The sequence below is a fragment of the Colletotrichum phormii genome, assembly GCF_030913505.1.
Source record: "Colletotrichum phormii strain CBS 102054 chromosome Unknown BDP81scaffold_34, whole genome shotgun sequence".
Classification (NCBI taxonomy): Eukaryota; Fungi; Ascomycota; class Sordariomycetes; order Glomerellales; family Glomerellaceae; genus Colletotrichum; species Colletotrichum phormii.
The window spans coordinates 57,480-85,032 of NW_026851476.1; the positions used below are offsets into that span (position 1 = coordinate 57,480).

Here is a 27,553-nt window from a genome sequence, read left to right on the forward strand (position 1 = left end):
GCATGGAAGATCTCTGTACCAATCAGAAGAATGCTGAAAAGGGGAAGAAGGGGGCGTTTGGGTAGCTTCGAGGTCTCTACTGGCCAAAAGCACGGTAGTGACACTCCGCGGACCGCTTCACTACGCCCTAAAAAGTAAAAAGTGTTAGATTCCTTATTCAATGAATGCCACGGAGTGACTACAAGAATGGATTCCAGGAGCTTACCTCGCCCGTCGTGTTCTTGATGATCTTGCACCAAGGACCGTTGGCGATCCTGTTGCCCCATTGCTTCATGGACCATTCCTGGGTTTGACCACCAATCTCTGACTTGAGCTCGTAAGGCTGATCACCATCCTTGAAAGAGATGGTCAACTTGCCGCCCGAGTTGTCAGTTGTGACAAGCTCACTGGGAAGCTTGACAGGGCCTCCGCCATCGCTGTCCCTGTTCGTAACAACGTTGATCTCCTTTCCTTCCTCGACTTGGACAATACTGACTGTCGCGGTGTGCTTCGAATTGCCATCACCCAAAGTAATGTCCTGAGTAATGCGGGCGATGCGCCAGATCTCAGCTGTAGAGGTTGGAGCGGCGGCCGAGGGCATGACAGTCAGTGTGACACCAATGTCGTTGGTGACGGTCACTTCGGCAGTGGCGGTGACCCAGACAACAACCTTGCTCTTGGAAGAAGAAGTGTTGCCGACAGTGGAAGGAGATGTCGAGGCTCGATCGGAGGATTGACTGCCAGGGAAACCAGACGTTGAGGCTTGACCGGACTGACTACCAGGGGAGCCGGCCGAGGCAGACGCTGAAGCGGGGACAGAACCGGAAGCCGAAGCTGAGCCACCAGAAGCCGCGGCGGACGACTTTGCAGGGTCGGCGGGCATTGGGCATGACTCGCTCCCATTCTCATCACGCTTCATTTCGGTACCCGGGGGACACCAAGAGACTTCGTACTCCTTATAGTCCTCCCAATAGACCCTGATAGTTGGCTTGCGGATGTGCGTGCCGTCGGGAAGTACCTCGACGACGTGAGCTGGATGGTACTGCCACCAAACGAGGCCGAAGGGCGGGACATAGTTGGTCATCGGATTTTCCGCGCCAGCATTGGGCCAGTAACTAGGACCTTTATGGTATCCGATATTGGTGACCCTGTCCGCGGGAAAGCCAAGGCGGTTCGAGACCCATTCCTTCCATTCTTGGAGCCGGTTGGGATGTCTAGGTGGCAAGTAGTCGGGATAGTTCGGGGGCACCTGGTTGGTCCATTGTCCACCGGTAAGGGGGTAGATATAGATGACTTGAAGAGTGTCCTCGGGGATGTTGTCGAAGATCGGGGTCGTCTCTTTCAGTTGCTTGATTCCAGGATAAGGTGTCTGTAACTGACCCCTGGTACCGTCTTCGGTATCTGGCCACGGTTTGCCGGGTTCAGGCTTTTCAGGGTCATTCGGCCTTTTTGGGTTGGGGATGAATGGTCCGTCACCAGGTCGATCACCTGAGCCCGTCTCCAAGAACTCGAGAACGCCCTCTCGGAACTCCTTATCAATGTCGTACTCGCCAAATCCTTCGGGCCAGAAGTTGGGAACCTCCCAGACGTGACTGGTGTAGATGCCTCTCTTCGTAATGATGATGATTCCACTACAGCCCCAGAGAGGCCCGGTACCTCCCATCAGAGGCTTGTCTCCCCAGACATCGGCATGCATTGTGGAATAGCCGACCTTCAATCTCTCTCTGCCAACAAATTTGCCAAGAGGTCTCCAATGATCCAGACCATCGCAGTAGTGAGCCAAGTACTTCCAAGCGCGGTTAAACCATGTTCGTTGTTCGGGACTATTTCTCGGCAACTTCTCCCAAGAAACGTCGGGGAGTCCTTCAGGTCCACCGAGAATCTCAGGGTCTGGCTGAGGATCCCACTTGACGTATTCGGATCGTTTCGAAAGATCTGATCTCTTGTTCTTGCAGGTTGAGCAGCTCGAGTCAACGCCACCACAGTAGCTTTCTATAGGAGTCACTGACACAGTCGTGATGGTCGTCGTTGTAGTAGTATCGACGGTGGTGCTACAGACTATAGAGGGTCTGCAGGTGGCCGTGTTACAGCTGGTGGTAAAGCTCGTAGACGAGTCAGAACCTACGACAGGACTGGCGGTACATCCTTGGTTGCAGTCGGGGTAGACGGTGGTAGTTGCTGTGCATGAAGCTTCAGATGAAGAAGTAGGTGTCTCGGAGGGCTCTGATTCGTCGTCCTCGGGGTCTTCGGGATCGGTAGGGTCGTCCTTTCTAACTTTGCGAGGCTTACCTTTGGGCTTCCTGGGAGGCGGCTATATGTTTTGATTAGCAGGTGCCTTGAGAACATGGGGACAATTAGACGAATGGACATACCTTGGCCCAAGGGAAACCGAGAGGGCCTGGAAGTTTGATGGCTGGGAGATCGCAGAGGATAATAGGAATGATGCACCTCGGATGACATAGAAGCTGTCCTCCGATGCAAGACCAGGCGGGAAAGATTGTAGGCCAGGCCTGACCATCGCGAGTCGTTCTCTTCGTCACCTCGGTAGACTTCCAGGTAACCCAAGTGAAAGGTTTGGTATCGTCAGGAGGCTGGATCGTGGCAGTAACGTAGAACGATGTGAAGTCTCCATTTTCTGAAGAGGTAGAAGAAGCGACCGTGGAACCGGGGCCGCTTGTTCCACTGCTTCCGGGCGCAGCAGTTGAGGTTGAAGTAGGAGAGTGCTCAGTAGAAGAGGCATGCTGCGTGGAGGAGGCGGCGCTGTCTTGCGTACTGCCCGGGGATGCCTTGGTGGATTTGTCGTCGTGATCACCCTTGGTGGTAGAGGTCTTGTCATCACCACCATCACCCTTCTTGGTAGACTTCTTGCCATCATCATCATCATCGCCCTTCTTGGTTGACGCCTGATCCTTTTCGGTAGAGACGATGGGAGCTGTGGTAGGCTGCGGGCCATTCTCTGTTGTAGACGGGGAAGTGGTCGTTGCATGAGCGCTGCTACCACTTGAGGCAGATCCCGGCGTGGATGAAGTCTCAACTTTGCGATCAGTGCCAGACAGAGATGTCTGAGGCATATTGACGATATTTGTGCCTGGGGATACATCTGAGTTTGACTTCTCGATAGAGCTAGAAGCGCTCGAGATGCTGCTGGATGATTGAACTGATTGGGGTGCGGTGGTTGACTTCGGGGTCTGGTCGGGGCCTGTGGTGACACGAGAGGTCCGAGCTGTACCACCATCGGACAAAGATGTCTGCAGCGAAGAGGCAGGGACAGTGTCACCTATGCTACCAAGCTGGCTCTCTTGGGAGGTGGAGGATGTTTCGGTAGACGATACCGACGTATCCCCGTTCCCGGTCTTGGTAGATGTCGTTCCTGAACTGGTTGGCTGGGGACTCTGGATAGAGGAGCCAGGAGATGACAAAGAGACGACTGGACCGGCAATTGTAGAGTTCCAGTTCAAGGTAATCGACGAGGATCCAAGGTTGACTGCAGTCGTGTTCCAGGTGGTATGACTGGAAGAGGCAACAGAATGGACGACTGTAGGATTCGAGGATTGAGCCAGGCTGCTCCCAGAACCTCTAGTCGTATTGAGGTAGTGGGACGAGGACTGGGTAGTAATCAGGTCCGAACTGAAGGAAGAAGAACCCTCAGAGGCGCCACAGGGAATCGTGATGAGAATAGAGGTAGTCACAATGCGAGTGACAACGCGACCTTCCTGGAGTTCAGAAGTAGAGAGGGAAAGACTGGTTCCGTCGGTGGGATCGGCTGAGGCGAGTGATTCGGTGAGATCGTCCCGCTTCTCGTGGTCTAGAGGGGGAGAGAGAATGGTTAGATGAATCTGTCCTGAGAATATTCTGTAAGATTGGAGGTTCTCACCTCTGCCACGAGCCTGGCAGACATTGATCGCAAGAGCGAGGAGCAGGAGCGGGATGAGGCTGTGGCACCAAGCCTTCAATGAAGACTTGAGCTTGCCCATCGTGACGGGTTTTTCCTCTGTTTCAATGAATCAAGGGTCTTTCCCGATATCCGGTGATGATGAAATGAAGAGAAAAGACGGATTGCCTGTGAAAGGGGGAAAGTCGTAGGTGAAGAGACTCGAGATTGGGGGTGTGCGTGAGAAGAAAAAGAGAAAGCACAACAAAGAGAGGAGGGACCCAAAAAGACCAAGCTTGACTTTGAGGCAGGTCAATAAATCTGAAATTTGTGAATGCGCTCACAATCAAAGCGATTTGTGGGCGGGCGGTCAAGAAATCCTTTGTTTTTCTCGATTCCTGGCCTGTCAGTGGGTGGGTTGAGTCGAGAGCACGTAAGGGTGAGGTGAAGTGAGATGCCCTACAAATCAAGGGAAGGAACAGTTCAAGGTGAAAAATCAGGCAGCAGATGCTCTTCCGTTTATTATCGAGAATGTTTGCACGTATTCAATATGAATACCTAGGTTAGCAAGTTCTCGAGGTGAGATAAGAGAATACGGTATTACTTAACAGTCATGAAGTCACTGCGGCAGGCCCTAAAGATGAAACTTTCTTTGGGTCTTGTTTCTTTCATATCATATCAAAATGCCGAAATCTCAAGGATTCCGCAAGATTGAGTGTAGATATGAGGATGAGTATCTCTTCGGGGTAGCCAGCACAAAGCATTAAAGGTAAAGTGTTGCTTTGAAAGATTTTGAACTATGTGTTGTAATTATTAAGAATACAATACGGGTAGTTAGTCAATTCTTGGATTCTCTTCTATGCATATACGTAAGTACCTTGGGGAAGGCTCGCTGTACCGCACCTTCTACGGAGCGAGTCAATTCAATGGCGGGCTAGATACATTACTTTGATTGTCCATCGAGTACTAAATTGAGCATTTGAACACTCGAACTTGGCAAGGATGAGATGCTTTTAGTTGTTCGTACAGCTAGCTTTATACGAAGTTCGGATCTTTATGGTAGAGATTACCAAGCTAGACATAGCCCAACACGTTCAAGTCAAACGATTCCTGTGGTAATCCTCTGTGCAATTGAATATCGTTCTAGAGTTTCATGTCCCTAAATAAGCTTCGCTTTAGTTGAATTTGAACTTCACAAATGCACTATAGTATGAAGAAGCATATCAGTAAGGCGTAAGTAGAAAGGTCGTCGGATGTTCATATTCATCAACGTTGTCATAAACCAGCTGAATCTTCTTAGCTTCAGCCTAGGCACCCGAAACGAGTAAGAGTACCTTTACTCAGAACCCAAGTCATGAATCTTCGACAACCTCAAATATGAAACTTGGGATAATTTAGGCGCCGTTTGATTGTGACCGGAGAACCGTGTTCGATATTTAGTAAGGGCTTTTGCTCAACTGCTCGGAGATAGTTACATGAATGACGTTCCTCGGCCTGTACTCTTACCGCCGGACGATAGCGCCTAAACACCCAAGTGAGGTACTCTTAACCCCTTCTCCGCAAACAGAAGGATGTTCGAACCATGAATGACTGTTAAAGGAGAACATTTCGTGGTGATAATAACTATCACCATCCGCCTGCTTGGACAATTGCTGCAGTATAGACACCGGCTTAACATCAAATGGGATTGAGACCGTTTCACCCACCAAGGTATCAAATTCGTACCGGAAGCGGAAGTACGCTATTTCTACCGTCATTCATTTCAGTTACTCAATTGAAATACAGCAAAGTTAACCAGTTTACGCTGTTAGCTACATGTATTCACATGGCATACGGGGATGAAGCAAACTCCTGTCGTGGAGCCACTCTCCGAGTGGTTCGTTTTACGTTGTGCCGCATTCAATACGAAGCATCGATGTATGTATTATTGGCAAAGAGCCATACAAGACCCACCACTTTTGGTATCCGCCAACAATAGCGGCTTCGGGCGTGCCATGCCTATCTGCTGAAGCACGGCAGGCAGCGGCAACGGCTGATCCGCCTTGGCTGAATATTGACATTCAACCTGGCCAGGAAAGTGTGAAACAGATTGCAATCTTTACATAAGGTAATAGTTTCAAGTTGACGTAAAATACAAAGGAGTTTATAATGTTATCTGAACACCGCAAGCAGCGCGGCTGATCTTTTCCACCGTCCGAGGGACAATGGGGGCCAAGTTATAACCATCAAGCAAACATGTATAAGGGTGGGTGCGTCTCTGAATAATGACTACGTCTAGGCGCGGGAAATCCGGCTACGACAACCAACAGGAAGCAAATCCCAACCGCGCATGAACCCCTTGCTCCAACGGCGTTTGTATTCCCATAAATATGTTTGCCAACAGCTGACGCTGGAGAGTGCACGGTTGGTGCATGTGCTGTTGTGCTATCCTAGGCATCGTGGACAGCACCGGCAAGACCCTAACGCTGCCGGATGGCTGCAGACTGCATGAACTTGGTGTGTGTGTTGGCGTCTGGAGTGGAATGATGAATCTGGTCAGATCGTCCTGGTCTGTCTAACTGCCTAGAGCCGATAATAGGCCCATTCAAGTAGTTATTCTGATTCAGGCTCAGACGGTGCTTTCCGGACATAACACACCTTGGATGGATGAATCAGGCAAACCAGGACGGGTATAAGGATCGACAATGTAACGATCTCATAATTTCTCGCACACCCTCTATGTCTTGTTCCGCATCACTTTGCTGTGACAATGGTCTTGGTTTTCCTATTCGAATGTGAGAAACAAATTGCCAGTCATGTATCTTTGTTTCCTCGTAATTAGCACTGGCTTGGAGTGCAAAAGTTGTCGACACGATACGCGAACAACATTGCTACCCCCACAGGATGTGACCCGGAGATAGGTATCCTTCAACGCCCAAATGAATGACCCCCACAAACTTGTACCGGTGCTGGAGAGCGGCCTCATCCGGGCGAGAGCAGGACCTGGCAGCAGAGTTATTCTCAATGATAGTTTCTTGGTATGATTGGCATCTAGATGTCATCTTCATCGGTGTCTATAGCGTCCGGCCATATGAATGGCTCCATTTGCGGTCTTTGCGGCACATCTATCTCCGTCTTCCTGCTCGACTTCTGATGCACCCGCGGCAAAACATCACTCGCCCGCTTCTTCATACTCGCACAATACTCAGAGCCTTCACCTTCTTCTCGCATTGCTCCTCGTTTCAGCGTCCCAGATTTCCGCGTCTTGGGCTGGATGTCTGACCTTGGCCCGAGGCTACAGACCTCGTCCACAAGTCGTCGAATTGCCCTGGCTCCCTCCTCTGGATCTTCATTCTCCGCATCTACGCCCGTGTTCTCTTCGGGGCATGCTGTCATCGTCCCGTCGTCCCGAATCAGAATACCACGTCGCAAGAATTCAATATCGTGGCCATCCGTGTTGACAAGAAAACAGTTAGCCGAACGGTCAAAGTATAGCGGAATCTTCAAGGGCGAGAGCCCGTCCCACTCCCCAGGTTCAGCGTAGTCGTAGCTATTCCTTTGCTCAACATTCGACTCGGCCCTGTTTAGACGGCAGAAAGGGTCACAAATAAGTCGCAGCCTGTCCCCTGCGGCTGCTATTATTTCGATGTTTTTACCTCCATTCTGTAGAGAATTAGTTGCAGCGTAGAAACAAAGGTGAGATGATTTCCACGGTGTACACACCTCATCCAGGATTGTTTTCGCGACATTATCTCAGTCCCTCTCGCCGGCCTGTAACATCTGTACACCAATTGCGGCTCCGTTCTCTAGAAAATTCCTGAAGGACATGTCTTTGGCTCGAGCAATTGCTGCTCCTCGGGCAATGTTGAAGGTGCTGTTAGTGTCCATAACGAGGTCGGGTCAGTCATATATATCTCATGGGACTGGTGTGCTTTTGAAGTCATGTGCAGAAAACGCCGGGGAACGTACCCAAGTTTTCCCATCTCTTCGTGGATGAACTGGGGTGACTCTAAGCCCGCATCCGCGCAGCATCTCCTTATGCAAGCCTTGATAATCTCGCTGCGAGGACTGCCGCCAGATACCAGCACCCTGAGCCCAGAGTCCTTGCTCCCTGGATACTCACGTCCTAGTTGTGATATCGATTGTCTGGCAAGCTCAAGCGGCCCACCAAGCGCCTTCAAGAACATCTGTTCCGATTCTGGATCAGGAATCTTGACTTCGATGTGGTCGTAAATGTCGTCTTCGATACCTTCGGCACGTAGTACCATCGGTCGAAACTTTCCACAGTCCATTTGCATGACTGCCTCATGGAACCTGTACAGGAGGACGCTCCGGACCTCCTGACTGAGCTCGAAAGAAGCGCCGTAGTTCTCTCGCACGTAATTAGTGCATAAATCGTTGACATATGCCTCCCAATGCTCTGTGCCTCCGCCGATACCTTGTTTTGAGATCACTCATTAGTTGCAGCCAGTATGACATTGGATCAAGCAAGGAAACAGCACAAACCAAAGGGTTCAGAAGCCCGGAAAAAGGCGACATCTGTGCCATGCTTTCCCCTTCGCCTCGTCATGAAAGCGCAGCCGTTCTGTGAGATGGGTCAGTGGTGTGACGTAAACCCTTGCTGGGTACGCTCTGGGGCGAGAGAAATGGGGGAATCACTGCACTAGTACTCACCATACTATGCCCTCCAAAATCAAGCAACAACGTCATCGCGTCTTTATCGCCAAAAACAACCTCTCTCTTGTAGCGAGGTGTTCCCATGAGGAAATGCGCCATTGCTTCGACTTCGGTGTGGAAGCATATGCGGTTGGCAGCCTGGCGCATCATCCGGCCCTCCTTCGAAAAGGCCTCTTTCAGGAGACGACTATACTCGGCTTCTTCGTCAAGCGTCCAAGCGGCCGGGACAGAGAGGCCTATGCCTTTGATCTCCAATGGCACATCGCCATCCTCGCACCGTTGGCGGGCTGCGCGCGCAAAGGTCTTGACAACCTGTTGCATGCCATGCTGGCGGCGCTTCTCAAACTGTGGCCTACCTTTCAGCTCAGCTATTTGCTCCCAGAGCGGATGTTCCGGAGTAAGCCCGTTTGCATCCCCGAACAGGAACTTTGTTGAGATTCTTTGCCGGCCCAGGTCGACGTGATCGCCGACATAGGCCTCGCTCTCGTCGAAAACGGTGATGTAGGAGCTGAAGGAACCCGCATCAGACGCACTCCTTGTTTAGCGACGAAGACACAGCCACCATGTTGTCTGTGGGCACCTTGAAGGGAGGTTGCCTCCAAGGTGACGTGGATAATTATCATGTGCTCTCCAGCCGCTTATCACTGTCGTTGCATCGGTCGACGTTCCTTATCCGCGACACCACCTCCTTTCCGCGCCTGACCCTACTACTGAGTACACCTATTCATTATCGCTTGTGCTCACCTTCTTGGCGGGGATTTCGACAACCATCGCAAAATACGAATAGATCTCGGAGGAGGATGGCTCGTTACCGTACTGCAGCTGTATGTTAGCTCAAACCAAATTTGAAGGTGTATGATGAAACATACTACAATAAACGAAGCCTGAACTTTCTCCCCAGCGTTGCTCTGGCTCAGCCAGACGATTTTGCTGGCGTCGAACCTGATTTTATTGGGTTCAACGGCCCATTCGATGATGTTTTTTACACCACCCTCGGTCTTAACCATCATATCGGTGGCGTATACTTTGTTGAGGACTCCTACGACTCGGGGAGGGATGTAGTCTTCGCTGCTAGGGTCATCTTCCGGGTTCAGTCTCTCTGCCAATTCCCTCTTCTCCTCCATGGAATTAGCATCTGTATCTTCATCAGAGAATTCCCCATCGTCAAGCACTCGCTTTTCATAGCCGATCGGGTTTTCGAGGATAGCACATAAATGGACTTGCAAGCCCAGGCTTTTGAAGGTGTTGTAGAGCACCATGTCGAGACCCTTGAGGCAGAACGGAAGGGCATATTCCTGCTCGGTGTGAGGATAAGCGTGCGTGCTGTAGAGTCCCGGAGGTCTGTCCTTGGACTTGAACTTGTCGGACGTGAGCATGGTTAGAATCTGGTTGTAGAGGGGCAGCGAAGTAGGACTGAAAGCAGAGGCCTGACCTGCGAGGTCTCCGTTTCCTGCCGTAATTAGCATACAGGTTGTACGTGAGGGTGACTCTGTGACCAGACTTTACCTGAAACACCTCGTGTTCGCAGTCGCTGTAGAAGGCTGCCCACTGGATAAGGGATTCGTCAGAATTGATGGCCCAGTCGAAAGTATGGGTATTTCCGAGATGTCTCACAGCCAGCTCGCCGCCCTGGTGCTCCATTGGGAGACAGGCAACCAGAGAACCGATTTGGTAGGACGAACGAGGAGTATCGACGTGCGCCTTGAACTTGCCTGACGGCCCGGAGTAGATCTACCAAGGATCATGTCAGAGAGATCGAGATGATAAACGATGATGTATCGACCAACTTACGTTCATGTTATACAGCTCTGCACGAATGGACCGTTTATCTTTGCCAAAGTCGTAGCTGGGGAGTAGAACTTGACTGACAGCGGCGACGATGCCCGTTTCATGAGGGCAGACGGTGGTACAGAAGTCACCGGCACCAAACTTCTGGGCCTTGCGGTATGTCTCGTCGAATTCGTGTCGTCCTTGGAAGCCGAATGTAGCCTTTTCAGAGACTTCGAGGAGGTGATCGAACGCCTTGGTGGCGTCGTCATCTGAAGTGACTGGGAAAGAGACTCGATTGGGGCCAGGATGTTCTGCTGGATTGTCCCACCGAAGAACGACCGGAGATGAGAACTTGTTCCTCTCCGCCTTCTGCGCCATTTCATCCTAAGTTGCAGGGCTAGATACGCCTTGAGGCTGCTCGATAGGAATCTCGCCGCCTATAGCAAACGTGCTAGCGTCCAAATATTCAGCGGAAATGGAATCAGAGACCTGCTTTGCAAGCTCTCGGAGAGTAACTGCGGAAGCCATTCTGAACCGTTGGTCTGTACTAAGGAAGATACGGTGAAGTATTATATATTGTCAATGAATACCACGGTGAAAGTCGATAGAGTAATGATGGTCGTAAAGTAGGAAAGAACTACGGGTTAAATACTTTTTCAACACAGGACTATCTCCGGTGGTCTTGGAATTGTGTGGACACCCGAGCGTCGAGGTACCGTGCACACCACAAGAAGGGTGACTGAGATACCACAAGGTACACAGGGTACCTAAGCAGCTTAATACTTATCGGATTTGTCTGCTCAGTTGCTTGGAGAGTTTCTGAATGTTTAGGCAGAAAGGTCCCCTCATTCAAAATGATGTTTCCAATTTAAGGTTAAAAGCGGCAAGGAACTTCACATCTCCTAAGGATGTGAACTGCCTATGGCATCATGTAGGACTACTAATTGGTTGAATACAGCTAAGATTATACTCAAACTTGCAATCTTTGCTGGGCCCCTTGAGCCATCCCTCCTCAAACACCTTTGCAAACATGTGGGGAAGCTGTGCGTATTCCGTCAAACCAAAGTGGTTGTTGGATGGATGGCTTGTGTTCTTTTATGTATAGCTCCTGCCGCCTCTCAATCAAGGTAGATAAGTACAAAGACGTATCGCGGCCGTCGCCTATTGGCTGGGTTGAGTGTTAATTTGATTTATCCTATTTCTGCCCCCTGAGCGAAGCTATGTCCGCTTGATAACGCCATGCCCACATACGCCGCCCTCAATATCGTACCCTCTTTGTGAATTTCACCATATTACCTAGCCTCTGCAGTCATTCGTACACGTCTTTTCTCTCAGTGCGTATGCAACGTTTTACGCACTTCGCAACCCTGTATATTCATAGACCCTTTTCAACCTCTGCAAAGGCCTCTGCAAACCCAGGCTCCTTCTTCGTCTCTGCCCATATCCTCTCCTTGAGTCCATTTCCCTCAGATGTGTACATTACAGCCGGCCATCTGAATTCATGTTAGCTCCATGATTGCTCTATCCTCGACTCGAGAGAGTCGTGTGATTTGACTTACGGCTTGATGAGTCCGTCCGAGGTGAAGCTCCCGTGACTCTCCCTGCCTTTCACTATCGCCGCATCAAGATAGCTTCTAGCGCCGACTTCCACGCTGCGGCCAATGGTCTTCTTCATGAGACCCATGAAGAATGACTCGCTTGCTGGCTTGACGATATTGGTGCCGCTGGTGAGGCCCGAGTTGGCAAGATTGACAATGATCTGGTTCGGGTTGATGTAGGTCGCCAACTTGGCTACGAAAAGCTGGCCTAGGAATTTAGACTGCTGGTAATTCTTTCCCGATTCCCACAGGTATTCCTTATCAGCCGGCTTGAACATGGAACCTGTCACCATGTCCTCCTCTGGCGTGTGCCAGTATGTGAAGTCCGAGCTGACGATAACCAGCCTTGCCTGGTCTCCCGCTGGCTTCTTCTGTTTCATGACTGGGAGTAGAAGAAGGGCTAGTAATGTTGTGGAGAGGAAGTTAACCTGGAGCATCAGCTCGTGGCCTTCGCGCGACAGCATAAAATTCTGCGCCACCACCGCAGCGTTGAGGATGACGATGTCGATCCGCGTCAACTCCTTCTTGCACCGTGCGACAAAGTTCCTGACGCTCTCGTATGACTCCATTTCGAGGTGCCATACTTGGATCTGCGCCATGGGGAATTCCCGTCGTAGGCCTTCGGCGAGGGCTTCCCCCTTTGATGTGTTGCGGACGCCCATGATAAGGCGACCAAGTGAGCGCTCGAGGAATTGGCGGCTAGCTTCGAGACCGAGACCACTGCTAGCACCCGTCATGATCAGAGTGCAATCAGACAGGTCGAATTCTTCCGGGATCTCGGCTGGCGTGATGACGGCCTGGCGATACAGGAAGGATAGCGGGTTGGCCTCCCAGCCCGCTTGACTAGCCAACTCATTGGACATTTTGGGCGATTGAAAGACGGAAAGGATAAGCTAGGTGAAGGATTTGGCAATAGTCGTGGCGTCTGTTTCTGGAAACAAGCTTGAAAGAGCTCGAAAGGCGACGTCGTCGTTTGATATATCCCGCCGGCCGATCCGACAATTATGGAGCCAAGAAACACCAAACAAGTTGAGAGGGCCCCTGGTTCCAGCTCCTGCTCGCATGTGGTCGGAGAAGGGGTTATCTGGTGTGGTATTTGATGTCATGCGGTCGACTCTTGTGTCGCAGAACCTTTGACTTTGGACCGGGTTCCCCCACGGGGGCGCGGTGTGCTTCGAGGACCGAGCGGGCGGACGGTGAACTTCTTGAGACGCGCCAATGTCCCTCCGGGGGACCGGACGCTTATTCGCGCTTGGATTGGGCGCTTAAGGGGTGTCGAGGTCTATCATGCGTGCGACGTCAAGCAACCCTCCAGCTTTGTGACATTGTGGTGCAGCGTGCTCATCGGGGCCTGTCAAGGTCAGTGATGGACGTTTTGCATGAGGGGCTGTTTCGTCGCACGATCTACCGCAAGGTCGACTCGGCGCAGGGGTCAGGGATGTGGGGATGTTAGGGGTCCACGACGGTCGGTGTGCGAGGTCTAAGAAAAGAAATGGCTGCTTAGTCACCGACTGCAACGCTGTGGACTTTGGTCTCGACATTGAACTAGTGCACTGAGGCATCGTCTGAATACGTGCGTAAGATGCTGCTGCTCCATCTGATGGATGAGATGTCTTTGAGCAAGGCTTTGTATGAGCGTTTCAACAGGCGCTAAGCTTTCAGCCAGTGTGTCGGGGTGGCATGATGGGAAATGCAAATCGGTGGGGCACATTTCACACCGACATACACCGAACTGATCTATCCTGCTGGGTGGGCTGGGCTCGGTGAAGGCTGGTAGCTGACTCAGCATTGCGACAGTGGAGCGGAGGCACTTCGGGTGAGGCCGGCGATGGTCTGTGCTCGAAGACTTATGACCCAAAATAGGTACGTAGACAGATCTGCCCCTCCCCCTCCAGCTTGATTCGCCCTCGGATGGTGGGGTTGAAGGAAAGGCGGGCGGGACCTGGAACCAGACGAGTGGGAGGAGAATGCAACCTTGGCCTTTCTGGACGCCGTTTCGTCTTTTTGCCAAACGTCCAGTCCCGTCACCGCCAATCCGCTGCCACTTCTCCTTGAGCCAGCTGCCACTCTCATCCAAGTAACACAATCAACCACCACCCCTCCCTCTGCCTCTCCGGCCAAACCCGCCTGCAGGATTCGAGAACCGAAGAACCTCTGTTCCCTCTTGTCCCATATAACTTTCTCTTTGTCTCCAACTTCTCCCGCTCATACCCGGATCCGAGTCTCCACAAAAGGGACCCCTTCCTCCCCGTCCCTCCGCTGCCGCCGTCCGCCTAGCCTTTCCGATCCCGACCTTCCGTCAGCTCCTAAAAATGTCCGGCCTCGACGCCCCCGAAATTGCCGCGGCCTACGATGCCGTCCGCTCCGACAAGGACGAGACGAGCTGGCTCCTCATCTCCTACGCCAGCGCCGTCGGCAACAAGATGACCCTCACGAAGACGGGCACCGGCGGCATTTCCGAGCTGGCCTCGGAGCTGGACGACTCACAGGTCCAGTACGCCTACGTCCGCGTCGAGTATGCCAATGACGTCGAGAGCAAGCGCGTCAAGTTCGCCTTTGTCATTTGGATCGGCCAGAACACAAAGATTATGCGTAAGGCCCGCGTTAGCATCGAGAGCAGCGAGGTCAAGAGGGTGCTGCCGCACCACAGCATAACGGTCAACGCCGACCATAAGGGCGAATTGGATGAGGACGATATCGTTAAGCGGTTGCGCAAGGCTGGCGGCGCTGACTACAACGGTGGACGCGGCTAGATGTCAGGCAGGCTCAACCAGCGACAAACATCCTTTTTCGAGACCAAGGGAGCAACAAAAAACGCACGCATATATTTCAAGGGGGAATTCAGAGAGTGGCTATGACCGGTGGGATATGAGCTACGAGTACAACGGTATCTGGCCAGGCGGAGGCGCTTCAGGGAGCGGCATGCATACTCTTTTCAAATACAGCATACACCTTGGATAAATATTTTGGGACCCAACACGGGGACCCGGCGCAAGCCGAAAGAATCAAGGGACTTTTTCTTCTTAAGGAGGCCGTCTGCCAGTCCTTCCACCGATTTCCAGCGATACGCTAAAACCTAATCATACGTACCTAGGGCGAAGGAATTAGGACGTCTGTACCCTCCCCGCATGACAAGCTCTGGAAGGAAATCCATTTTACCTTCATTACCGGGGTTCAGCTGCTGCCTTGTCTTGCCATCCAATCTCTTCCCATCTTATATTGCCCTGTATAAGCGTCCCTCAGTCGAACTCTGTCCTCTTCTCGAGCTAAAACGGCATCGTCGTCTGGCGGCGGACCAGCATCTGGGACGATCCCTGTACCGTCGGCGCCTCCACATCCGGAGAAATTTGCACATGGAGTAAGCTGGTGGGTTAAGCTGTCAGGCCAGTAGTGTCGATATGGAGATCCACTTCGTCATCCACGACGGCCTACCTACCTCCTGCGAGTCTCCCAAGTGACTTCACCGGGTAGGCATCGCCCCGAGCCGAGACCTCACCGTTCGGCAAATCGGGCCCATCTTGCTCCGGATGGTGCGTATCGCTGCTCCCTACCCCCACAGGTGCCTCACCCTTCACGTAGTAGTCGTCTTTGTGGTTCTGTTGTTGAGATGATTGGCGAGCTTTCCCTCTGTTAAGTTGCCTACGACGGATCTCTGAGGCTCAACTTGCCCCAAAGGCATGCTGGCTTCGGACCCATGATTCCCGGCCTGGGAGTCGACGTTTGCATCAGATGTTTTGGACTCTGAGCGGCTTGAGAAGCTGAAGGTATTACAGAGTACATCACAGCTTCGAAACAGGCGCCGCAGCTATTCTAGGTCGTTCCTTCCAGTGGCATCGGTCCCCGGCGCTAAGCCCATGCACTCAGGGCTTGTAATCGGCCCCTAGTCTAAACCCCGAATTCACCTCTTATATGGTCCGACTAGGCTTGCGTTTATGCAAGGTAGATTCCTCGGACTTCTCGGACTTGAAGGGTGGATAGGCCGCTACGCGGCAAATTTGATTGATCATGGAGGAGGCCAGTCACAATAGGCGACGTCAAAAGAACTTCCGCTCCTGTAACCCAACAGCAGGACGAACCACATGTACGCGTGCCATCACGGCTGGTGTCTGCTTACCATGATGGTTGGCGCGCGGAGACTCCCGTCTAGCAAGCAGCCAGCGCCGTAGTTGCCGCTGTTCATGACTGCTCGAAAATACCACCAGAAGCCGGGCGCATTCTTCATTGGTTGGCAAATACTCGAGTCCACTGTGTAGCCGTCCCTAGCCGCTTTGGATAATATTGAACATGGTTTTGATAGAGAACATTCTCTCCACAGCCAAGGAGTGGAAAAGACTTCAGTTCTCAGCTTTGCTTGGCATGTGGGTACGCTTTGCTCCAATAATCCTTCTTGGCCCTCGGTCAAAGTCTGAAGAGGCATAGGAACATCTCGAATCGGGTCCCGGGTCAGAATAAGCTTACTTCAACGAGAGAGTTTGGGACTTTGGGATACTAGTAATAGGCCTGCGCTCGAGGTCCATGTCATGCTAACGTCCTGCCGTAATTAGTTAGCTGCGAGATTTCCTTGCACTGCTGAGTCCGAGAAGCCAATTTCCAATTTTCCCGCTTGCTGTGTGCAACAAAAAGCGCACTATAGTAGGTTCTTGTTGCCCTCTCTTCATAAGAAACTACTTTCTTGATACTAACGACCGTGTTATGACATTCCCAAGTGCTGCTCAACCTTGAGGTGGTGAACCCTGTGACAGTCCACCATCATCATAGTAAGTTCTTGATAACCACTTGAAGAGAGCCAACAACATTCAGCGTGAGCTTTTTCTGTTCAGTAGGTCTATTCCATCATAGTAAGGATTGAGCTTTGCAGATGCCTGTTGAGAATGAGCTCAATTCGTTTGGATCAGGCCCCAGTTGAGGGGCCCTGCTTGGTGCCAAGCCTTCATAAGAACTTCCGTCAGCGTTGAACTCCCGTCCTTGCTACCTTATACCACGACAGAAATCGACTGAGTGGTACCTAGTCTGTCAGGACTGTTTACACATGAATCCAGGCCACGTGAATGCTATAATTCGTACACCATTGCCAAGCTTTGCCCTGGAGTTCCAGAGCTGTGTACTGCAACTTGATTACTTGGCAGATCCCGGAGGATTGCGTTGACCTTGGGAAGTATCCGGATGCTCGGATTCAGTCTAGTGTTATACCGTTGAGGGAATATTTGTATGTTCAAGACTTGGTGGTAGGTTGTGTATCGAGTATCTCTGATGTATTCTAGTTGCAGGTGAGCTTCGTGACCAAGGCTGGGACAGTTCGGTCCCTCACTCACGACGTATAAAGACCCGTCCAAGTGTCACCTCTCATAGGGTCCATTTTCACTCACTCCCATCATCCGCTCAAAGCTCCAAGTTAAACTGAATCTACTTTACACATCATGAAGACCATTCTCTCTGCGCTCGTTGCGGCCACCATGGCAAGCATCACTCATGTAAGTTGCGAATCCGACGACATAGCCTTCTATGAATTATAATCCCTCTTACTAAGTCGTAATTTTCTGTAGGCCTCTCCATTTGACGCTGGACTTGTTGCTCGGGATGAGAGCGTGATCCCCTGCCCCATCGGCCTTCTGGGCTGGGAGGATCCAGTCACCCCCGAAGGTCCTGATGTGTACTACGAGGGCGCCGACATCGAGGCCATCAACGCTCAGATTCTTGCCGATACCCCCGAGGCCTCCATATTTGTCAACATCACCGAGTCTGATGTTGAGAAGAGAGCCGGGCACGGCAGCAGCCCCATCGAAGCTCGCCAGGTAAGTTCACAGTCACTACTATTCAGCTACACTTCAACGGCAGTCACACTAACGAACTTTAGGCCTATTCTCAAACCTGCGGAGCCGGACGCTGGGGCCTCTTGTCCCAGATCGATATCCAAACTGGTATCAACCATTTGTACAACGTCGGTCGCTGCATTGTGCAGGCACGCCAGTGCATTCGGACCACATGCAATCAGGACTCGGCCATTGCGTGGTGCAACGACAACACGTACGCCATCAACGTCCCGTGCAGCACCGTCGCCGACTTCGCTTCCCTTGCCATGTGGGAATGCGTCAACTGGCGCGAGATCCCCTTCCCGAATCTTCCCTCTACCCAGCGTTTCCACGAAGCCGAGCGCTGTAATGTTATTCTATCGGAATGCGGCTTCTTCAACCCTGGTGGCCAGCCGGTTTGATTCTCGCGAGAGCATCCTGGCAAACCTATGGCTGATTAAGTAAGGGCGTCGATGTCTCGGTGTCTCTTTCGTGACCGCGTATAGAGTAGAACATATGGCTCGGTTCTGAACATGGGGAGGGGTAGGCAGGCTGAGCTATCATGTCGAGGTACATGCGATCAACGGTAGCTTGAAGCACGCGTGGGTGGATTTTATTCATGGTTCAATTACTTTAAATACACATGTTATTAGGGGTACCTTGTGGAAAACTCTTTCTCACAGTTATGCTATCTAACTCACAGCTACCACGAGACGCATAGACATTTCTTCTTGTGACCTTGTGATACGAGCGGATATGGACCTGATGTAGCGCGATTGAAGGTTCCGAGAGCAAGGGCTTGTGAGTGAATGGGTATTATGTTTCTCTATCATACCTGAGTTGATCGACAGTCGAAGCCACGTAGGATTCCCCAAGCTTACAAAGCTTGTAACAATATGTAACATGTTTCAGCAGTCAACGATATGGAAAGCAAAGTTACTCCTGTCATAAAAGTCAAACACCCATGACAAGGATCATTCTATCTATTGACCATGAGATAACATTAGCGTGAACCTTTGTGAATAAAAGTTTGAACAATTTCTTATGAGTTTAAACTAGATGGTTGTCGAAATAGAGACAAATTTGTTCATGTTCGATAGTTTTCATGCAACGGCTTATTGTCGTAATCAACGGGGGGTGACTTTCAAAGGCTAAGTAACCGCAAAACCGACTCGATTGAGATACATAAAACTATAAGTGACAACTATGCACAGTGAAGGGGAAGTTTTTTTGCGGAAGTGCAGGCAATCAGGTTTCAAATACCGACGCAAACGTAAGTACTAGCCCACATGTTTTGGCAGTTGGATCCGACGCCGGTATTCCACGCGACAAACTTTGCCAGAAAAATCTGCTCATAGTTGTAGATCTGCTCACACGTGTCGCCGGAGGACACATAATGGAACTTCTTGCAGTTCGTAACCATGCCGGGCTGCGTAGGTTGAGAGGTTTGGACACCAGCCGGCGCTGTGGTTGTGGTCGGCTGAGTGGTTGTAGTAGGCGTGCTTCCTCCGATGACTCCAACGCAGACATTGACTTCAGCCCACATGCCAGTGCAATCGGAACCAACATTGGAATTCCATTTGACAAAGTCTGCCAATGTGATTTGCTCGTAATTATAGATCTGGTCACACGTATTGCCCGTAGACACCCAGTGGAACTTGTTGCAGTTGGTCACCATGCCAGGTTGAATAGGCAGTGGCGTCTCGATACCGTTACTAGCCGGCGTGGTGTTTGTGGTGGTAGCCGGCTGGCTTGTTGTTGAGGGTACAGGGGCAGCAGTGGTCCCGCTGATGACACCAACGCAGACGTTGACATCAGCCCACATACCGGAGCAGTCGGCGCCAACACTAGTGTTCCACGCGTAGAAGTCCGCAAGGCGGATCCCCTGGGCGCTGAGGACCTGACTGCAACCCGTTCCCGATGCGACAAAGTAGATCTTGTTACAGTTGCTCACCATGCCTGGCTGTGTAGGCTGGGGCGTGGTCACACCATTGCCAGCGCTGGTAGCGGTGGAGGGAGCCTTTGTGGTAGTTTGTTAATGTTGTCGGCACGCTGGAAGCAGTTGTTGAAGAAGGTGCAGGCTCCGCTCTCCAGTTCTACTCAACACAGTAGGAGTTGCCCGTGATGAAGGTGCATGAGGTTAACAAGATAGGGTTTTAAAATGACACGACGATCGTCAGTAAGTGTTTGACGCCAGAATTGAGCGAGAAGAGTAGTGGAACCATCGCTTGAAAGCTGCAGCGGCTGAACGTGCGCAAAGGGCAACTTACGTATCTGACGAGCTGATCCTGAGTAATGCCGTACCTCACAGTCACTCGAGCGCAGGTATCTGAGGCCCCGGCGACAAACCACCAAGTACAGTCCTTGATGGTGTTCGGGTCCGCAGTAGATGGAGGGGGCTCGGTGTACTGGGCGGAGGCACCCAGACACAGAATTTGTGCCAAGAGAGTGGACTGTAGCATGAACTTCATCTTGAAGATATGGGAATGATCTGTCTCCTCTCTGATTGAAAAGATTTCATGTGAGGCTGGTAAGGTTGTTGGGGAGGCAAGTAACATGAGACATGACAAGATCGTCGGTTGGTATTAATATACATATTCATTGCCATGTCTCGGGCGGGTTTTGATACCAAAGTTCCCAAACTCTTTTAGCCTCACCGGCCTCGTTCGAGATGTCGCTTTGGGAAAAACTAGTTATGGGCAACATTTCCCTGGCTTCGACTGCCTGATTCCGCATACCTCGGCATCGTCGCAATTTCCGACACTTCCACGGAAATGGCCAGAAGTTCGGCATCACCCGAAGTCGGTGGGAAGTACTTGATTCGGCGAGTAAAGGTTGTACTCTGGACCCTAGTATCCTTGTGAGTCGATAGTTGTCAGATTCTAGCCTACCTGCAGAGATTTCATTGTTGGTGGCCGAGAACTTTCGCGTATCTGCAGACCATCTACCACTAATTCGCATAAGTAATGCCTTTCTAGCGCTGCCGGGACAAATTACTCAAGTAACCGCATGAGAGGGTTTTCGGTTGCTTTCCCTGCTTCCTGCGGCTTTAGGCTTCTGCCGCCAAGAAACAAGGGTTACAGAAGATCCTCCGAGCCTTGGCATACAGGGCCAATCAGACCTTGTCGAGTCCCAGGAACTGGGAAGTTACCGAGTGTTAATGAACGATAAAAGGGACTTTGGTGAATACGGTCATTCCGGGTGTGTCACAAGCATGTGCACAGCGTTACGCTTGAGTGAAGACGTTAAGAAGTGATATGGATGTTTTGGGAATCAAGGTGGGGGAAGTAAAATGTTTTGAGCTTTATGGAGTAGAGGAATTTTGGGAACCAGGTTCGTACGGAGCGGTTCATATACATGCGCACTCTTTGGGGGTCGGGTGGAAACATACAGAGATAAGATGGGAGTTTCAGCGAGCAACGTAGAGTTGAATGTAAAGTCTCTGTTATTGAATTGAAGAATTTATGATAAAACTAACTAAGTAAAGTCATGGAGATGCCTGGTATCAAGAGTCAGTCATATAAGAGCGCAAACTTGATTTAATTACAGGCAAATACCGAACAGTAAAACTTGTTTAAGTGAAGCTGCGACTCTTGACAAACAAGATAAGTTCAGACTCAGAGGCTTGAGTCAAAGTCTCTGACAGGAAGAAGGCAGTACCAAAGGCCAACTCGCAAGTACTGCGAGCAGCTTTCATTATTGCGCAAAGAATGGTTCGCACGCAAAAACAAATTAATGGGCACGGCGTTGCCAGCAATGATGCTCGAACAAGTCGCGCCCTCCTGGACCTGGAAATACTGGCCACAAAGCTCCGTGGTGCCTTGCGCCACTGTGCCAGTGGAGGGAGGGTCAACCACTTTGTCAGCATAGCCATCACCGGAACCACGGGTCCTCCGATATTTTCATTACCCGTTCCGTTGCCGGAAACAACACTACCGTCAGGAATTTCTCCAGGCGCGCTGACACAGATGACATTACCCCAATACGGAGTTGTGGCTGGAGAAGACCAGATGTTGGAGCATCTGTCATCCACGCCAGAGTTCCATTTGATAATGTTCTGCCAAGTGGTGGCTTGGTCTACTCCGATGGCGACGCAGCCGTCTCCTTCTTTCACGTCGTAAGTTGTCTCACAAGTGAGAGGCAGACAAAGTTCCGAGCCGGCTGCGGGAGCATCACAATCGACTAGGCTTGGGTTGATGTAGTAAAGGCTTGATCCAGACTGTAGCAAAAGGTTGTTAGTGCAACTGTTTTCTTTGCTTCATTAACCTGCACTTACGATGGACTTTGCTTTTGCAATACTATTACACGTATCACCAGCCTGAGCAGTGTACTTCACACCCGTCGCACAAGTCTCCGGCACAGTACCATTGGGGGTAATGACAGGAAGCTGGGGGTCAGTCGGTGACGTTGTCCCTCCGCAGTCTGAAAGGCTCTTGGTCAGGTACCGATGGAAATATGGATAGGATATCCGGAGACTTACTTTCATTGATGTATTGCAGTGTCTCGGCCCGCAAGGAATCATAAGTGGAATAAGGTGACCGCTGCATCATTCTGAGCTTCTCTCCGTAGCAAAAGGAGCAAAGTTGATCCTTTGGCATATCTACCAGCTCTTCGAAATCGTCAAATGCTTCGATTTTGGCTAGAAAGTTTGGTGTTAGTTGACAGATTATCGGAATGATTCTCCAAGCAATTGTGTTCTCCGACTCACCATTGCAGTAGCCACCATTGGCGTCTTTCAAGCAAGTTTCGTTCCATCCGGCGGTAATGGAGTCGATGGGGGATAGAACCGGATATCCTTGGAAGAGCTCAGGAGTTGAGGCGCAAGAGCCTGCGATACGACGACGGGCAGTGGATAGCGCGGTTGAACAAGTGGCGGAGCAGACGGTACCTGTGAAGGCCGTGTCGCCAGGCGACCCGTGATAGACCTTTTGCCCGAGGTTCTTGACATAGGGATCGCAGTTAATGGTCTGATAGAGCACTGATTCGTATGCCGTGGTGAGGCAATAGCCAGTGTGGGAACAAACGGCAATCGCTAGGTATACACGGAGCCGAGCTATGTCACGTGTCTTCGGCACGTGACACACCTCAGCTCCCTCCTTCCATATCACGAGCCTTCGCGTTTAGATACTCTCCTTAAGAACAACAACAGAACACCAGATTAACCCAACGATATTGCTACCGATCGCGATACCAGGAATACCTGTGTGACTAACCTGTGGTACACGCAAACCAACACTGATCAGTGGTTTTTTCAATCACAGATTAGCCAGGTATTTGCATTACCTACAGAAGAGACGTTTACGACCCCTAGGTCCTTTACGTGCTAATCAAGGCATCGTCGGCCCCTTGGCCCACGAGACCTTCACTTTTCCTTCCGACCCAGCGGTCCGTCGGAAAAGGCGTCCTCAACGCTGCCATCGTTGGCCTCGCGAAAAAGCTCTTTCTTACGCGCCAGTGCGCCTTTGGAAGAGGCCTCGCCCAACGTGGTATTCCTTTCACCTACTACCTCGAGACGCGAAGTACGCGTCTATTTGTTTTTATCTCCGAATCCAACAAGCCTCATATTACATTACTATCGCCAAAGTATAAGCAACCAAGATGGCGCAACGACCACCATTATCGTCATCACCAGATGTTCTTCCAGTCCCCGATGGATTCTACCGCTTCATCGATGACGCCAACTGGGGCATCTACGACCAAGAAAACTCCCTCCTCCTTGACGAGCGCGACAGCAAAACAATATGCTCCTACATGGCCTACAAGATCGCCACTTGGCTCCACGATGGCCTCTTGGGCCATGAGCTCTGGGAGGCGTTCCAGAAGGACTTCGCGGACTGGGACGAAGCCCTCTTCAACGCCGTTGATACCAGACCTTTGGGAATCCTCCGCGATCACCTTCTCCATCACGGCGTCTACATCAGCAAGGGACACAGGGACCAGAAGATTGCTCCCAACCTCGTGGGGATCCTGGAAGAAGAACACTTCCATCCCTGGACCGACGATGAAGTCGAGAGCCTGAGAGCCAAGTCCTCATACTTCGACAAGCTAGTTGACAACAATGACGAGTTCCTCAAAGATATCCAGCGAGGATATATCACTCCTGAACAACGCCGCCAGATGCGCGAAGAGCAGCAAAGACAACATATCAAGAAGGAGCCGGAATTCGACCCTGAACTGGATTTACAACTCCAACAGATGGTCCAGAAGCAACTTGCCAGGAACGACCGTATCAGAGAGCTTACAGAAAAGAGCAAGAGCCGCTGTTCGTCACCTCATCTTTCTCCCCGTCAATCACTGCTTCACCAAACGATACCTCGTCCATCTTCATCACAACAGCCTCGCTTCCAGCAAGGCCGAACCGGCTTTCAGAACGACCTTCCGCCCATTACCGGCATCCTACCGACTCACGAGCTTCCCAAAGAACCGAAACACACACAGCGCACCCCTTTCCAACCGCAATCCCATAGCGACGACTTCCATCGGGAGCGGCAATGGTTACATGAGAAACCCCCGTCCCGCCCTGCCCAGAATCAGCTTCCACAGCTACTTGCTAACCTCACAAAGATAACCACTGACGACATGAAATTCAGCGGCGAAATGTACGATGTATTTGACCTGAAGTTGAATATCTTCCGCGATAACTGCGATAAAGTGGGTATATCGACCCATCACGACCTTAGCCTTGCCTTCTCGACGATGCTTCGCGGAAAGGCCGCAACATTCTACTTCCATCGAATTTGCAACAACGGCCCCCGTGACTTTACTGTCATGGTCGACAAGGTCCGGCAGCACTTCGAGGGGCAGGAAAGCCACCAGAATTACCTCATGGAGTGGCAGTCGACCACTTTTCACCGCATGGAGCAAACTAACATAGGCAAGACCAAGCTTCAAGTGTTGGAAGCCCTCATAACCCGCCTGACGACAATTCAGTACGCCCTTCCCCGGGAGTACCATACTGACGAGGCTCTACGTCTTACCCTTCTCAACGCGTGCGCAGACGTCCCCGAATGCAAGCTGTGCTTGTATAACCCATCATTGACGCTCGAAGGAGTCGTCCATCAGCTTCGTGCTGCAATCAGCACTGAACTGAGGATCCAACAACGACCCGACCAACAATACGCTGCTAACCAGACCGATAACCAGCATTGGGTCGACCGTACCTACCAAGGCAACGGCAGGAGCAACAGATTCGGCCGTGGCAGCAGCGGCCCTCCACGAGGCAAATACACCTCTGACCGCAAGTGCTATATATGCAAGAAACCCGGTTGCTGGTCGACAAAGCACACAAAGGAGGAACGAAAAGTTGCATATGGCAAGTTCGAGAACAGTCAATACGTAACTGACAACTCCTTGGCTGCGTACAGCAGCTTCCTTACGCAATATGAGGGCAACGAGCCCTTTGACGACGATGATGATCAACCTTATCACAGTGAAGACGAGGACCTTCGTCAATACCTCCAGACCACGACTATTGACGAAGACCACACAACCCACGATACCTTCCACATCAGTACCACATTCTTCGGCGAATCGGACTTCAATGGAAAGACCATTACTTATTTCCTTGCGAACCAGTCGTTCCGTCACCAATTGATCAAAGCCGACCCTTGCGAACCTGCTAGAGAGGCAGCCCATCAATTCACACTCGACCGATACTCCTCTGACATCTTTCAAGGTATCTTGCCGGATACTGGAGCAGCCGGCCACTCCACGGCTGGTCACCTCCAAGTCTTGGCCCTTCGTCGCATATACCCAAGCGTACGAATTGACCCATCACGGGCCGGTGAAGCAAACATTCGCTTCGGTAGTGGTGATCCCATCGCCTCGAGTGGTACTATCATGGTCCCTACACCATTCGGACCCATCGACTTCCACGTGGTGCCCGTCAACACCCCTTTTCTCCTCTGCTTGAGAGATATGGACCGGCTTTTCGTCCATTTCAATAACCTTACTAACCAACTCATCCAGGGTAACGTCGTCGTACCTGTTGTTCGCAAATGGGGGCATCCATTTATGCTACTTGGCCCTTCTGCCGCCGAGCAGACCATCGCCCATTGTCACCTGACCGGCATCGAGCTGCGGCGCCTTCACCGCCGTTTTGGTCACCCATCTGTTCTGCGACTCTACAAAGTTCTCCATGAAGCCGGCCATGACGTGGAAATGTCAGCTCTTGAGCACCTAGTCAAGTACTGCCACCAATGTCAAATGAACGGGAAGTCGCCCAACCGCTTCAGATTCTCCCTCTGCGACCATGACAACGGTGCCTTCAACTACGAAATCATCGCCGACATCGTGTACCTTGACAGCAAACCAGTGCTCCACATTATTGACTCTGCAACCGCCTTCAACGCCGGCCGATGGCTGAAGGACATCTCTGCCAAAACAACATGGGAAGCCTTGCGCCTTTGCTGGATCGATGTCTACCAAGGACCTCCCGACTGGATTGTGGCAGACGCTGGGCGCAACTTTACGTCCGCAGAGTTCCGCCGCGAGGCTCGCGCAATGTCAATTGAAATCAAAATCGTACCCGTGGAGTCACACCACAGCATTGGCAAAGTGGAAAGATACCATGCAGTACTCCGACGAGCGTACGAAGTCATCACAAAAGACTGTCCGTTGCTACCAAAGGACGTAGCTTTGCAGGCAGCATTCAAGGCAATCAATGACACAGCCGGTCCCCAGGGCATTGTCCCAACCTTACTTGTCTTCGGCGCTTACCCGCGTATGGCTGATGACTCACCCCCATCGCCAGACATCGTCCAACGCGCTGCGGCAGTGCGCAAGGCCAGCGAAGCTATTCGCAAATACCACGCGACCAGGCAGGTCAACGAGGCACTGGCGACACGCAACGGCCCCGATACGGCTGCGCAGAAGGCGCTTCCAATCGGCTCACAAGTCCGCGTCTGGCGCGAAAGGGATGGCTGGACTGGACCGTTCACACTGCTCACTGTCAACGGCGAAGACCTCACGGTTGATGTCAACGGACCTCGGACCTTCCGGTCTACAGTGGTTAAACCATACCATCACGAGGAGGTCACCGACGGGCCAGAACCTGACGCCGGCGCCGTCGCTGAGCTCACCACTGGTCCCCCCCACCCCTCTGGCGAATCCCCCGTCGATACGTCCCCTGGAGAAGAGCCCTCTGACGATGTCGCTAACGCTGAAGACCATACAGAAGATACCATCGTCGTAGCTATTGGTCCACGGAAGTCACTCCTAGCTACTACGTTACCGCTACCGCGTAAACGCGGCCGCCCCTATAAGCACTACGTATCTGCTGAACGTACCTTTCTACAAGAAACCGACGCCCATATCGATGAAGACCCTGATACTGCTTTTATCTCCGCTAAAGAGAAGTCTGACCTTGACCTTGCGATCAAACTACGCAGGGAAGGCGTGCTGACTACGCCCGGCGAGCCATTCGAAGCTTCGGCAAAAGCCGAGATCGAATCTCTGGTCAGCCGCGGCGTATTCGAATTCATACCTCGCAATTCCATCGCACATACCAGCCGAATATTCAAATCGCGCCTGGTCAACGAAGTCAAGGGCAAGGGCACCGATCAGCCCTATGAGAAGTCCCGACTTGTAGTCCAGGGCTACGCTGACGACGAAAAGTTGACGATACTTACACAGTCGCCCACTATTCAACGCGCTAGCCAGCGTCTCATTCTCGCATTGGCGCCGTCTTTGCTCCATAACGACCGCCACGTACTCTGGCTCCGCGATATCACTCAGGCCTACGTACAATCGACTTCACCTCTTAACCGCGCTATATACGCGCACTTGCCGCAGCAAATTCGCCACCAATACCCCAATGGCACCATCATGAGGGTTGTAAAGCCCCTGTATGGAATTGCAGAGGCAGGAACCCATTGGTGGTCCACCTACCA

At 51.6% G+C, this 27,553-nt stretch overlaps 8 protein-coding genes across 8 annotated transcripts; 2 read left to right on the forward strand and 6 right to left on the reverse strand.

The window, feature by feature from the left end:
* Positions 1-76: 76 nt before the first annotated feature.
* Positions 77-3,953, reverse strand: BDP81DRAFT_400075 (uncharacterized protein; the record flags this gene model as incomplete). Its single annotated transcript, XM_060588642.1, has 4 exons — positions 77-127; positions 206-2,290; positions 2,352-3,784; positions 3,854-3,953. 4 exons carry the CDS (start codon positions 3,951-3,953, stop codon positions 77-79), a joined length of 3,669 nt encoding a protein of 1,222 aa, XP_060438574.1.
* Positions 3,954-7,635: 3,682 nt separating this feature from the next.
* Positions 7,636-9,025, reverse strand: BDP81DRAFT_333889 (uncharacterized protein; the record flags this gene model as incomplete). The annotated part of the gene is made up of 3 exons (XM_060585706.1): positions 7,636-8,267; positions 8,336-8,414; positions 8,504-9,025. Coding segments are annotated over 3 exons (1,233 nt in total), but the record flags the coding sequence as incomplete, so codon positions are not given.
* A 201-nt stretch (positions 9,026-9,226) lies between these two features.
* BDP81DRAFT_465883 (uncharacterized protein) lies at positions 9,227-10,654 on the reverse strand (the record flags this gene model as incomplete). The annotated part of the gene is made up of 4 exons (XM_060594335.1): positions 9,227-9,328; positions 9,376-9,919; positions 9,975-10,237; positions 10,298-10,654. The coding sequence occupies 4 exons, from the start codon at positions 10,652-10,654 to the stop codon at positions 9,227-9,229; spliced, it is 1,266 nt and encodes a 421-aa protein (XP_060438576.1).
* Positions 10,655-11,651: 997 nt separating this feature from the next.
* On the reverse strand, positions 11,652-12,737 carry BDP81DRAFT_333836 (retinol dehydrogenase 12; the record flags this gene model as incomplete). The annotated part of the gene is made up of 2 exons (XM_060585702.1): positions 11,652-11,769; positions 11,836-12,737. The coding sequence occupies 2 exons, from the start codon at positions 12,735-12,737 to the stop codon at positions 11,652-11,654; spliced, it is 1,020 nt and encodes a 339-aa protein (XP_060438577.1).
* Positions 12,738-13,852: 1,115 nt separating this feature from the next.
* On the forward strand, positions 13,853-15,127 carry BDP81DRAFT_440972 (cofilin/tropomyosin-type actin-binding protein). The gene has a single exon (XM_060591561.1). It carries the CDS (start codon positions 14,187-14,189, stop codon positions 14,625-14,627), a length of 441 nt encoding a protein of 146 aa, XP_060438578.1. The 5' UTR covers positions 13,853-14,186; the 3' UTR covers positions 14,628-15,127.
* Positions 15,128-17,291: 2,164 nt separating this feature from the next.
* BDP81DRAFT_455147 (uncharacterized protein) lies at positions 17,292-18,085 on the forward strand (the record flags this gene model as incomplete). The annotated part of the gene is made up of 3 exons (XM_060593033.1): positions 17,292-17,345; positions 17,418-17,666; positions 17,729-18,085. The coding sequence occupies 3 exons, from the start codon at positions 17,292-17,294 to the stop codon at positions 18,083-18,085; spliced, it is 660 nt and encodes a 219-aa protein (XP_060438579.1).
* Positions 18,086-18,822: 737 nt separating this feature from the next.
* Positions 18,823-19,399, reverse strand: BDP81DRAFT_440973 (LysM domain-containing protein). Its single transcript, XM_060591562.1, has one exon. It carries the CDS (start codon positions 19,339-19,341, stop codon positions 18,919-18,921), a length of 423 nt encoding a protein of 140 aa, XP_060438580.1. The 5' UTR covers positions 19,342-19,399; the 3' UTR covers positions 18,823-18,918.
* A 1,881-nt stretch (positions 19,400-21,280) lies between these two features.
* Positions 21,281-23,081, reverse strand: BDP81DRAFT_465887 (LysM domain protein; the record flags this gene model as incomplete). The annotated part of the gene is made up of 6 exons (XM_060594336.1): positions 21,281-21,519; positions 21,573-21,882; positions 21,940-22,085; positions 22,144-22,302; positions 22,372-22,695; positions 23,030-23,081. 6 exons carry the CDS (start codon positions 23,079-23,081, stop codon positions 21,281-21,283), a joined length of 1,230 nt encoding a protein of 409 aa, XP_060438581.1.
* Positions 23,082-27,553: the final 4,472 nt, after the last annotated feature.